The 13,621-nt window shown below is 36.8% G+C and overlaps 1 protein-coding gene across 2 annotated transcripts; it reads right to left on the reverse strand.

Annotated features, from left to right (window-relative positions):
* Nucleotides 1-9,339: 9,339 nt before the first annotated feature.
* Nucleotides 9,340-12,982, reverse strand: LOC133733977 (uncharacterized). 2 transcript variants are annotated; one of them, XM_062161639.1, is made up of 5 exons: nt 12,454-12,982; nt 10,942-11,400; nt 10,144-10,453; nt 9,636-9,823; nt 9,340-9,553 (listed from the first exon to the last, which is right to left on the reverse strand). In XM_062161639.1, exons 1-4 carry the CDS (start codon nt 12,856-12,858, stop codon nt 9,684-9,686), a joined length of 1,314 nt encoding a protein of 437 aa, XP_062017623.1. In that variant the 5' UTR covers nt 12,859-12,982; the 3' UTR covers nt 9,340-9,553; nt 9,636-9,683. The 2 variants fall into 2 exon arrangements, with proteins under 2 accessions (XP_062017623.1, XP_062017622.1); XM_062161638.1 differs by lacking the exon at nt 9,340-9,553 and having other exon boundaries at nt 9,562-9,823.
* Between the last annotated feature and the right edge of the window lie 639 nt (nt 12,983-13,621).

A 13,621-nucleotide genomic window follows, 5' to 3' on the forward strand; every position in this document is an offset into this window, starting at 1 on the left:
TAAGCTTCGATCTCGCTGGAACAACACCGATGGCGAGCCGGAGGTGATGCAGAGGCGTTTGAGGAGAGAAGCGTAGAGCCCAAATAGAGCAGAGTCGTCGAGAGAAGCCAATTTCGGTTTCCGACCGATGGAGAATCGGATAATTCTCGACGGCAGCAATTGCAAACTAGTGGACGCGCCATCGGTCGCGGCGGCGGAGTGTGGGTGATTGTAGTCGGAATTGAGTCCTCCCGGGCGGTGAAGTCAGTACGGATTTGATGAGAGTTTTGGTGGAAGTGAGTATCAGAGGCTTCCTCCTCCCCACAATTGGAAACAATTGAGCTCTCTCTCAAGTTGGCTTCAACGTCGTCTTTGACTATCTCAAAGTAAATTTCATCACTTTCTGGAATTTAGTATTTGATTAACTGATTCAATTCAAGTATGTATTTGAGCTCTGGTAGGTATTAATGGAGTATTGACAGTTCAGATACTTGAATTAGAGGAGCCATTTGCACATATGAAAATCATTCATAGTATTGATCGTTCTTGTTGCGCATATATGATTAACAACAATTTAAGATAGAAATATATATGCATGTATACCTAAATGTATGTTTCTGATTTTATGATTTTCATGATTTTCATCTTAGCTCATCCCATGCTTAACCTACTGAATTTGATCTAACAAAATGATTTTATCAGTAATCTGTTCTAGTTTGTAAAATTACTGATTTTACATAAAGAATCATATAGGTGTTATTGATTTATAGAGAACCAAGTATATATTAGTTATCGGTAGTTTATTGTGTGAAGTCATTTCAATGAGTGGAATTTAAGACCTGAAAGGTGATTAATAGAAAACCTCACTTCATAATTGGATAATGAATAGCATGATTCAATCGGTGGGGTATTTCAGTGCATTGGCTGCTTTTATCATTGTCTGTTATTTGATAATGAATTTACGATGTTTGGTATTGTTTTTATCTTCCTTGTCAAGGTGTAAGCTCAACTCTTCTTCATACTCTAACAGTCTTTATGTAACAGGGATATCATGGAGACACATCAAAGACATTTCTTTGTGGGGAGGTCAGTGCACACTGCCTAGTGAAGGTAAGCTTTTTTCAGCTTGGTATCATTGCACCTTGTGGTTATTATCAGAATTCCTCTGAACATGTGGAAAATTGATTTTTGTCATTCATGTCCATTAAATATTATCTTGAAGGTGTTCTGTAACAGGCGGTAAGCCTGCATCTGGGGATTCTCCTTTACAGGTAGTTTGATTTTGAGAGCTCTATTTTGACTTTATTCTTGATATTATCATTACTCTTCTGAGTTGGATTCCTTATTAGTTTATAGCCTTTAGATTTTATGTTTATGGATGCATATAAATATCAACTTTGATGCAATCAGAAGCTGGTGATGGGTATTGGTAGAGGTGTGGACTGGATGGTGGTGATGATGATGTATATTAGTGTTCTTATGCCTATGATAATAAAGATGATGATTAATGTTTCAGCTGCTTTAATCTTCTTTTCCTTGATGCTTTTTGGTAATACAAATTTTGATTGTTAATGAATGAATAGCTCATGGTGGTGTGTACGGCATCATCACATTATAATCATAGTCGTCTCACAGCGTTCTGCTGCCTAAAATTATTGTTATGTTGTTAGCCTAGCATATGAAAATGCATTGTGGTCGTGTTCGATTTTATATGCTTTTTAGCTTTGTAATTCTGTAAAGTAGATCATAGTTATATATACATGCCTGATATGAAGCATGCATCCACTGTTAGTAGACTCTATAATCAACTATCGTCTTGTCAAAGATTATTTGTTGTTTTGTTTTAGTTTTAGTTTTTATGATTCACTGTGTTTGAACCTAAAGTGGGGCTATAGGTATTGAAAGACTGACTTTCAAACCAGAGGGGTACAATTTTTGGACTTGGAGAGGTCATAAAATTCATTATGTCGTGCAAGGAGAAGGGCATGCTGTTCTTCTTATTCATGGTTTTGGTGCTTCTTCATTTCACTGGAGGTTTGTTTGCTTCTTTAAACCCATCTGCTCTAGTCTTTCCTTTTAGTCTTCATGGTTTATTGCAAGTGCATTGGCATGATTGCTTGTATATTCCTTTAGCTTCAGTTTATGTGTTTATAGTTGCTTGCATAGTCCTTTAGCTTCGTCCACCGTTTGGTTTTTCTTGCTTCTGCAATTGAAAACCAATTGTTGTCAATAAGCATTGATTTGCAAGAAGTTGGGTTTTTTCTTTTCTTAACCTTATTACTATTTATATGATTATTCTAATGGTGGCTGTATGTCTAATATCTTTCATGCTGATATTTTGTCCGATCTCCCATATAACATGTATAACATACCAGAGTTGGCTAAAAAATACAAGGTTTATGCTATAGACTTGCTGGGCTTCGGTTGGAGTGAAAGAGCACTGGTTGAATATGATGCCATGATTTGGAAAGATCAAGTAGTGGACTTCTTGAAGGAGATAGTGAAAGAACCAACAGTTTTGGGTTCTGTGTTGGGTTTTTGCAGGGGACGATTACAAGATTAAAGTTTGGAACTACAAGATGCATAGATGTCTTTTTACTCTTCTCGGGCATCTAGATTATATTCGTCCCGTGCAATCTCACTTTTTTTATGCTTGAAGCTTTGTTGAAAGATTTGTACAATGATGTAAGTTTTATAATGGTCTATGCTACATGTGCTCTATGCACTATAGTCATTCTCATTAAGGTTTATGAACCATTCGTTTGAAGGCAATGATTTCTTATTCTTGGTCCCCATACAGAGGATTTCTTGCCAAATCATTGTTAACCTCAAGTCACTGTCAGTGACTTGGCTACTGATAGTTACTTGGTTAGTGACATGGTCAGTTACTTAGTGACATGTGATTAACAGTGGCTTGACTATTAACTTGTGACTTGGCTACTGACAGTTACTTGGTTAGTGACATGGTCAGTTACTTAGTTAGTGACATGTGATTAACAGTGACTTGGCTACTGACAGTTACTTGGTCAGTGACATGGTCAGTTACTTAGTTAGTGACATGTGATTAACAGTGATTTGGCTATTAACTTGTGACTTGGCTACTGACAGTTACTTGGTTAGTGACATATAATGTGACATGGTCAGTTACTTAGTTAGTGACATGTGATTAACAATGACTTGGCTATTATCTTGTGACTTGGCTACTGACAGTTACTTGGTCAGTGACATAGTCAGTTACTTAGTTAGTGACATGTGATTAACAGTGACTTGGCTATCAACTTGTGACTTCGCTACTGACAGTTACTTTGTTAGTGACATGGTCAGTTACTTAGTTAGTGACATGTGATTAACAGTGACTTGGCTATTAACTTGTGACTCATCATATAATTAGCCACTGCAAAAGCATGAATTCCATAAAATGATCAGTAACTAAATTTTACAGATGTTAAAATGAAAGCTCATCTACTCATCAGATATCAAGTTGCTAAGAACTCCGGGAAAAAAAAAATGTCATTTTAACCAAAAATAGCTTAAAAGAGACCAAACGAAAAAGGCACCGAGGGCTTTTTCTTATGAGACCATAGCATGATTTGTTCTCACTCTTTGTTCTCACTAAATGCATAGCTCAGTCTGCACAGGCTTCACGTCATACAAAAAGCGGGATATTGTGCCTCAAACTCCTTCAGGAGTCAATGCCACATTCTCATAGTAAAAATAAGGAGGTCTTGTGGCTGCCTCAGGAAGACTTCTGTGGATTTGATAGAGATCAGCTGGAGTCCCAAACCCATTAATTGGATTCGGGAGATGAATTGTACCAGCATCTTCCCCTAGATCTGGTTTCCATGTCCCATAATCCTTTTCCTTTTCAGCAATGAAGATTCACAAAGTTTCCTTTTATTCTTCTCAGGATACTCACTCCGCAGATGGTAGCCAAGAAGCAACTATATATAAGTACCCCTGGTTCTTAGCTCATTACATTAGGTCAATAGCACAAGGGAAAAATTAAAGCCAAAGCTTAAAAACCTCAGCATACAACTTAAAAACAAAAAAAGAAAAGAAATTGAACATCTGAAACTTAGACAACAAACTCTTTCAGCCTCACTTTTTATGCATAACCAATTTCACCTAATCACTTCCTATCACCTACCAAATTTAGCTTCCCATAAATTTTAGCTGTAACCAAGTTGCAACTCTTGAGAAAAATATCTGCAATTCAGAGAAATCCCAAATCTATCTACACAAAAAATCAGGGATGTGAATTACCTGTTGATAATCGAGTTTGCAGAGAAGGAACGGAAAGAGCTAAATTTCTCGACACGGAGGGTTCTTTCTCCAACTTCGCAGGGCAGTTTGGTTTACAAAACCCACGCTAGCTGCATCTGTATCTGTATATATAAAGCGAAGCGCCTGTTATTGTTGTTCATAACTTGGTCAAATTTTTAACCAACTCCGGATATTCATCTTTCTTTATCATTAGACAAATACTGATAATAACCAGCATAAAATCAAAGAAAAGTACCAGAACACTAAACAAATAACCATAAAAAGCAGTAATGACAAAGAAACTCAACTACATTTGAGAAATTATTCACGAAATCACAATCGATCTAACCCACTTCTATCCTCCTATTATTTGACAAAGATTTCCATACACCCATCAAATACAAGACAAATCAGGAAAATAAAAAGGGGAAAAATCAAGAATTTCAGAGAGAATGCATAGCACTCTGACCCAAGACAATCACAAGAAAAATAGCAGAAAACTAAAGAAAGAACCATAAATAGCAGTAAATGAAAGCAAAGAAACACAACCTTATCTAAGAAATTTATCCACAAAATCACCATCGATCTAACCCTCTTCTAATCCTTCTATAAAAAGAGTTACATATACCCAACAATACAAGACAAATCAGAAATAAATTAAAAAATCAAGAATTGCATAGCAACCCGACCCAAATGAAATGAAAGACAAACATGTTACAGAAAGGTTGCCAATTCTTTGAGTTTGTGCAGACTGAACTAAACAAAATGAGAATTATATTGCAAATTAGAGAGAAAGATTGGAAATAAACCCTAGGACTTTGGAGAAAGGAGCAGAAAGGAATGGTAAGCAAACAAACTCTAGTTTAACATACCACAGTCCCTGAACTAACTACTCAATGAAAGAAGAATTGAAGAGACTTTAAATGCCTATACTCGAAGAGGAGGAGGAGGAGGAGGAGGAAGAGAGACGAGAAGAAAGCGTTGTAGACAGAATAGACACAAGGTGTAAACTGAAAATTTCAATAAGGGTGTTTTCAATTTATTAAACTGTAGCCGGTTCCCTATTTGCAATAAGAAAACATGGATGTGGAAAAGCAAGTTTCAGTTGCTTCTCAATTCCACTACCACAGGCCACCGATTAAAAAAAAAAAATGCAAACTTTGCAAATTAACATCAGTAGCCCTAACTTTGGCCTCAGTGCCAACCTGAGCCTATTCATTATAAACTTGCAAAGGGATTCCCAAACTCAGCAGAAAGTAACCAAAGTCTTCTTCTTCACAACCAAGTTAACCATGGTAGCCAAGAAGCAACTATATATAAGTACCCCTGGTTCTTAGCTCATTACATTAGGTCAATAGCACAAGGGAAAAATTAACGCCAAAGCTTAAAAACCTCAGCATATATACAACTTAAAAACAAAAAAAGAAAAGAAATTGAACATCTGAAACTTAGACAACAAACTCTTTCAGCCTCACTTTTTATGCATAACCAATTTCCCCTAATCACTTCCTATCACCTACCAAATTTTAGCTTCCCATAAATTTTAGCTGTAACCAAGTTGCAACTCTTGAGAAAAATATCTGCAATTCAGAGAAATCCCAAATCTATCTACACAAAAAATCAGGGATGTGAATTACATGTTGATAATCGAGTTTGCAGAGAAGGAACGGAAAGAGCTAAATTTCTCGACACGGAGGGTTCTTTCTCCAACTTCGCAGGGCGGTTTGGTTTACAAAACCCACGCTAGCTGCATCTGTATCTGTATATATAACGCGAAGCGTCTGTTATTGTTGTTCCAAGACGTTCAATAGCAACATCAACGCCTAAATAGAGAGACCACAAAAACATTCTTTTAGTAGTCTAACATTTAGCACCACTACAGCCTACAAGTTTCCACAAATAGAGAGAGCACAATAACGGAGCACCAGATCAATCTCAGCTCAAATACAAACAGTGATTGAAAATCAAAGAGTTCAACCTCAACCGAACCCTAGAAATAGTAAGAAATTAAAAACCAATACTACAAAAACTAAAAGCTTGATCAATACAAAGCATACACAACTCCAGCGATCATTTTGATACTTCTATCACAAATAGAATTGAGCAAAATCAAATTGTACCAGTAGACCTACTGAGATAACGAAGAACTAGCTATTGATAAATCGCATTAGAACCAAACAGATCTATGGCTATTGTAAACCAAATGACCTAAAAAAAAAAAAAAAATACGAACCTTCTGTTCATGTCGACATCGGCCTTCTTGCAGACGATGTTGGCTAAACGGCGACCGATACCCTTGATGGAGGTCAGAGCGAACATGATCTTCTGATTTCCATCCACATTGGTGTTCAGAACACGCAAAATGTGGTGCAACTCTCGTTCGCGACGAGAGACTTCAAAACCAGAAAACTAAAATCAAAATCAAAATTGAGATTTCACGATTAGAAAAGAATCAGAGGAATAGAGATACTTCTCGAAATAGACCGACGATGCATCACCTCCATCACCTGCTCGACGGCGTTCATTACGAGCGGTCCGATTCCGTCGCCGGGGGTTATGTTTTGGCACTCAGAGCTCCGTCGTTGGGTCGGGGCATGTAGGTGACCGATCGGGTTTGGGCAATGACGCCAGGTGAAGTTTGAGATTCGTCTTCTACCTTTTGGATTTCTAATCGAAGCTCTGCGATTTCTGATCAAAATGGAGAGAAGATTTGCGCTCTGATATTTTTGACTATAAAGCTATAAACGTATATTTGGCTTTAAGGGCAGAATCGGAATAAAAAAATTAAAAACTGACCTGTTTTAACATCATCTCATTATTAATAAGGACCAAATTAATATTATTAACAATTCATAATGGACCTTTTTATCAAGTGGAAAACTAGGTGACATTTTTATCATTTCATACTCTAATGTGACATTTTCCATCATTTCCCTTTAATTTTAATTGAAAGTCTTGCTCATCACATATGTTATATTTCATACTTTTGTGTATTTAAAAAAAAAAAAAAAGTAGAATATGAAAAGAGGATTATAAAGAAGACAAAAACAGAAGAAAAGGGAAAAAGCACAACTAGAATGAAAAAGCAAAATAAGTAGAAATGAAGAACACAATCTTGGAGACAACAGAGGCTTCCAGCAGCTCAGCCAGTAGAGCGTCGCCATAAAGAAGAGGCATACACCTGAAAAGTCAATCGGCGGGCAACGCAGTCCATCTCGGGAGAGAACAGTGACAGGGGAAACAGAGGGATTAAGGCCCAAAACTCATAGCATGTCTTTCTCATTGTAAATGATGCAACATGATATGTGCTACTTCGTTCGCTTTCTGAGGGATCCAACGCCAAGCAGAGCTTTCAAATAGGTGAAATTTTTTAATTAACTTGACAATTGTTGAAATTTTCGTGGGGACTGTAACCATATTGTTGCTGATGTGCTTAATCACTACTTGGCATGCAATCTGATGCGAATATAAAAAAGGTCAGATGCAAATTAACAGCTAGTAAAATGGCGACAAGCTCAGCCAAGGCTTCCGCTTCGAGAGGAGAGGTAGCGTGGCCGACCTAGCTTATTGAGCTAGAACGACGTTAACTTCAGACGGTGCAATTGCAATGAATGGTATAATCTAGGTCTATTTTGATACTTCCTTCGGTTGGCGGAACACTGGAACCCAACTATTGGACTGAGAATGGATTAGCTAATTTGAATATTGGGATATTTGTGAAGTATGGCTATTTGGATGGTGAATTATGGGTAAGATGGGGCTAAGTTGGAATTTTGGGGTTGAAGGACAGCAGGGATGGTAGTACAAACTGACGAGTTGAAGAGAGTCAGCAAGAGTAAAAACTTCATTGTACCAGTTATCAAACTTTGTAATTACTTGTGGATTTACTTTGAAATTCAAGAAAACATGAGACATACATGATCAAGCACAACGGCATAGAAGAAAACCTTTGAGCTAAGCACCAGAAGTTTTTGGGGTCGAATACAATGAGACTCTATCTCGATCTTTTGTATCGTGATCTTATTATAGTTGAGATTAGAACCAAAGATTAGATTAATAGCTTGACATTGATTGGCTCAAAGACCTTAACCTAAGATCGAGCATTCAGGGGCGTAACTATCTTATGGCCTACAGTGGCCTAGGCACCCCCATGAATTTCAAAGAAAGCTAAATTTTTTTGAGAGAATAGATCATTTTATTACTTATCCATGGCCAGAAGGCACGTACATAAATTGTTGTCTTATCTTAGAGTCATATTTGGCACAAGCTAGCCGCTAAACAAATTGACAAGCTAGCATAGTAACCCTCATTGCAAACAGAATGAGTTCACTTAATCAAGCTTAAAACTATAAAAACTCAAACCCTCACAACCTGACTCCCCTAAATAATAAAAGTAGTCGCCTAAAGATCTAAATTGGTGTACAACTAGAGAAACCAAGAATTAAGTAGACAATTACCAAAGTCCATCTGTAAGACAAGTAAAAATAATTCCATCTGATATTTCCATAGTAGAAGTTTGTCTTGTACATGCACGGACATGCATTTACATCGTCTTTTGTTACCATGAGTCTAGAAAAATAATTTGACATAATTTTTATTTGTATATGAGAAAAATACATTTATGTTTTGGCCCCCCAAACTTAAAATCCTGGCTCTGCGCCTGCGAGCATTTAGTTCCAATACCTTCAGGAAAGTGTTGTTAACCTCATGACCAAATTAGCAAGGCATGCAGTCTGGGGTGTTGGTGCTTGGTTTGGGACGAATATGTTGTTCAGGGTATGAGTTCTACATGGGAAAATGGTGACATTGTCTATGAGTTTATAAGGGTTTGGGTCATTTCATCAATTGTCAATTGGTTTTTGATGTGAATCCTAATATCATGATATTAAAGTGGGTTATCCCACGTGTGCATGCCTCATTGCCACACAGGCTCCTCGTCACCCAATATATATTGTCCACGTATATGGCTTGAAAATTCGCCACACGTGCAGTAGCGTGTTGGGAGTATGAATCCCCACAGAAAATGAGGACTTTGTCTATGAGTTTTATAAGGGTTTGGGTCATTTCATCAATTATCAATTAGTTTTGGATGTGAACCCCAAATTACTTTATCATTTACATGCATGGACATTTTTCTTACACCTTGGTTGAGAGAGTGGTTTTTCCGGTGTCAAACTTATTTTCATATTTGAGCAAGTACTTGAATAAGTTCCCATACTAATATTTTGTTGATCTTCGTGTAGGCTAGTCATTGTTATTTAACCGCTCCTTTGATTTCCTTCGAAGAGAGGGAGAGAGAATCTGATTGAAGCTGTAATTTCATAACACCCACTATTATAAGTACGAGGATAACAGACTAAAATACAAAAATGGATAGAACTTTATATACATACCATTAGTGCCCAATCTCCCAACTCTCCCTGTCTCTCTAAAAATTTTACCTAAGAAATTCCATTAATGGTCTTCCCCAACAGCCAGAGAATTAATGAAAATTCAATCATAAATAACATGTGGAGTGTAGTCCTATCCAACGTGAACCCGTAAACAGTTATGCCGGCTTTATTGTTCTCAAAATAGGTCACTGCAAACCATGGATATAAACAGTTATTAGCAAACAAATTATCCGAAAGAGAAGCTATCAAAAAGAAATTATCCAAAATGAAGATGGACCCTTGTTAGAACTTAGGTATTTCAATCATGCATTTTCATAAGGCTTTGCTTGATTTTTTGCTAAAACAGTCTTTGAAGCGGAATGTAAAATGTAATTAACAATATATGATGGGTTCGAGAGTGATTAACTTCGTAGTTTCACTCTAGAGCGCTACTAAATATTTTGTTGTTCATTGTGCTATCTAATAATTGATGCAAATAACAAAGTATAATTTAGGTGGGCCGGCTTACCCAGAGCTTGACGTTTTTGGTAAGAAATGGTATGGGATGAACAAGATGGCACCATCTTGGTGTTTTCCAAGTCATTATCTTCATCACTAACCAAATCCCCGTCTGACTCTTCGTCGGTGTTAAAATAAAATGCTGGATCATTCGCAATTTGAGCCGTTGGAGAATCCAACTCGGTTCCATCAAACGACTCCAGTGTGGCACAAACATGCCACTTGGTAGCTAGGCATGCCACTGCTTGGGCCTTGTGTGTTATTTTAGTTGCGCTGCGGAGTAAGAGGAGGAGGCCGGTAACCAAAGTTATGGAGCATAACTGAATCCAAAAAAAATAACAGTTATATACGTTTTTGAGGGAAAAGTTAGAAATCCATACAATAATTATATGACCGTAATAGCGTTACATATGCTAGGGTTCAAGTCCCAAAAGCAAGAGCTATTGCTTAAGCAACAATTGGCTTAAAATCAATGCTTACCCTAGTAAATAATACACATTCAAAGATTTGAGTTGCACAATTTATGCGGCGACTACACTATAAAATAAGAAGAAGAAAAAAACTGACATATCTAGATTTACATGACTCAAAATAAGTAAACTAGCCAATCCGCCTAAGACCTCAATTGATTATGTCAGTTGACTATCAAATATGGGATAATATTGTACATCCTTTTAGCTTAGATTTTGTTTGAGTCATGTTCATAGATGTTTTATATATCAAGTAAGTAGTTGCATGTCTACAAAATATTATTTTGACGACAAATAAAATGTATCTTGTCAGCAAATGATGTGACATGGAAACATACCACAAGTTCCCCAACTCTGAAAATATGCATATAATCGACAGCGGCACTGGACTTGGTCGTGATGAGCAACAATGCGAATTGGCTCCCTGTGATCAATGTTAGAGACCACAATATGAACCCCCGGAACCTATGGCTTATGATCGTTAAGTGCCTTCGGATTCTAAGGTGCTCGGACATAATTGACGCCACATCGGATTCGACTTGAAACACTGTGGCAAAGTCTTGAAGCCTTAAGATTTGGAGGTAGCAAATCAACCGAAACAGAACACACACGAGGAAAAACACGGTCGTCCGGTAGAGCCATGAACACAGTTCTAGAATGCATGCGACAGTGGAACTTACGTAAACATTAGCCACGAAAGGCACTTGTGAGAATCCAGAAGTGTACCACCATATCTTATACACACTTTCGGCAAAAAAGCATGGTAGGACAAAGATGGAGAGAATTTTCAATGACCTCTACAATAAACAAAAATTTGTCAGTGTAGGGAAGCAAACAAAGGTATTATCTCAACAGGTCATTGAATTAATAGATTTATTTTCTGGGGCGAATGAATAAATTATAAATACACGTTCAAGACAAAAGGGTGATGGAAAAGTTAAGACAAAGAAAACTAAAATTAAAATAATAGTCATCGATCAGCTACCATAAAACATTAAATCGAGCAGAAAAATCAAATTTAACAATGAACCATTGAGATCGAAAAATCATTTTGCTACTTGAGTATCAATCCTATCTTTTTGGGTTTGATCTTCTGCTTGCAACAACTCTATATGTAATGAATTAGTGTTTGTACCAAAAAATAGCTTATAGCTCTAAATTTAGTAATTAGTAAATTAACGTGTCTTCCAAAAGTGAAGTTACTAATTTTTGTATTTAAAATGAAGAGATCAAATAAGCGATTTACTACTCAAAAACAAATCATGTCGTCTTTCTTTTGTTTTATGTTTAAATTATACTTTTCTTTTATTTTTTTAAGGGACTTTTTCTATTATTTTGAAAGTGGGGATTTGAATATAGACCTTATTATCGTTGTGGAACGAAATACCACAATGAATTAGTAGATTCATGTATTTCCAAAAGGGAAGTTACTATTATTTTATTGCTTGATTAGTTCTAAACGTTATTAACTTTCTGCCTTTCTGGGTCTCAGTTTGGTGTATGTAATAATTTATTTTATTTATTTATCATCAATAGAAAATGATTGAGTCTAATTTGAGACTTCTACTCATATTTTGTTGAAAAAAAAAATCTTATAATTAGATTAAATATTACTCAGCAATTGTGCATTTGGCTGATAAAGTTCAAAATCATTGATAGATTATGTGCATTTGGCTGATAAATATTTTGATCCACGCATATTGAAAATTTGAAACCATTAGGACAGAGGAGCATATATGTGCACATTTTAATTCAATCAATAAACGATGTTGAAGTAATGAAACTAAACTAAACTAAACTCAATGAAATGAAAATACTTCTCTAGAGATTCAGAGGAAGATTAAACTCACATTTAATTGTGCTGTATATTCCCTCCTGACGGTTTCGCTCTCATAATAAAGCTTATCAAAAAACAAGAACCTTCGGAGCCCAAACTTCCTTACAAACCATGAGAGGCACACAAATGACACCGTCGCGACGCTGCTCAATGACAATTCCACGACACTGTCATAGGGCCTCTTGTGGTTTCCGTCGCAGGTGGCGCAGGCAAACACGAAATGGGAAATGGCGGGGACAACGATTCCAAAGAGAATGAACATGCACCAAGAGAGACATGCTCTCCAAACATTGGATTGATCCACGAACATCCATCGCAGGTAGGATCTAAAGATCTGTAATTCATCATGTGCATGTGAAACGCAGCGCTGGAACTTGTTGCTCTTTCGGTTTAACAGGGCATCCCCATTGTCTCCCATTTTCGGTTTCAGTGATCAAATTTCTATTTGGGTTGAGTATGTGTGCGAGTTTAGAAAGAACATGTTGTTCGGGAGTTTAAGATAAAAATAGAAAGAATTTGTAGAGATAAGTGGTAACAATTAATAGATGTGTTTGTAAGTTTATTGTTGCCGCAATTTGATGTATACGTGATAAATTTATCTTCCACATTTGCTTATATGACTGACGTCCCTACAACTTCGATCTCTTCATGTTTTCTTTTGAAATATTACATTTTATCCCTAGCAACAAACAATCACTAGAAATAAGCTAGGAAACTCTCGACTCCAACACAACATTTCTCTGAGGGTAATTTGTGAAATGACCAGCTCGAATTATAAAATTACATGTTCGTAATCACAAAGAAGATGAACGAGCAGGTTTCCGGAATAGATCTAACCAAGAATTTCCTTTAGTTAAAATTGAGGAAGTATTTCGGCTCTTAGCTTATTACATTACAACTGTGGAACAACCCTGTTTGAACCCAAAATAAGCATTTTGGCCTGACAAGACGTGTCTTGGAGAAATATTGCCAATATCAGTGGCTCAAGCTATATATTGTCGACAAGTTCGAAATATATTATTTAGAGGCTAAATAAAGTCTACTATGGAAGATTTTGCGAGCTGCAAGAAAAGGAAATGATGGAAGCATGGAAATGAAAAGTCAACTTTAGCACATTTTCCTACTTCGGCTAGGAGAAACCGAGCTAAACAAGGAAGGAAGGGCGGCAGACTAACCAAACG

This window comes from Rosa rugosa, chromosome 2 (genome assembly GCF_958449725.1).
Source record: "Rosa rugosa chromosome 2, drRosRugo1.1, whole genome shotgun sequence".
NCBI lineage: Eukaryota > Viridiplantae > Streptophyta > Magnoliopsida > Rosales > Rosaceae > Rosa > Rosa rugosa.

Bases quoted from the DNA above. Each gene is read 5' to 3' on its own strand.
- LOC133733977 (XM_062161639.1), bottom strand. From the start codon at position 12,858: ATGGGAGACAATGGGGATGCCCTGTTAAACCGAAAGAGCAACAAGTTC. The intron at 11,401-12,453 runs GTGAGTTTAATC...TGTTTATTGTAG, and splicing joins AATATACAGCACAATTAAAT to AGGTCATTGAAAATTCTCTC. The intron at 10,454-10,941 runs GTATGTTTCCAT...TTTTGGATTCAG, and splicing joins TCAGAGTTGGGGAACTTGTG to TTATGCTCCATAACTTTGGT.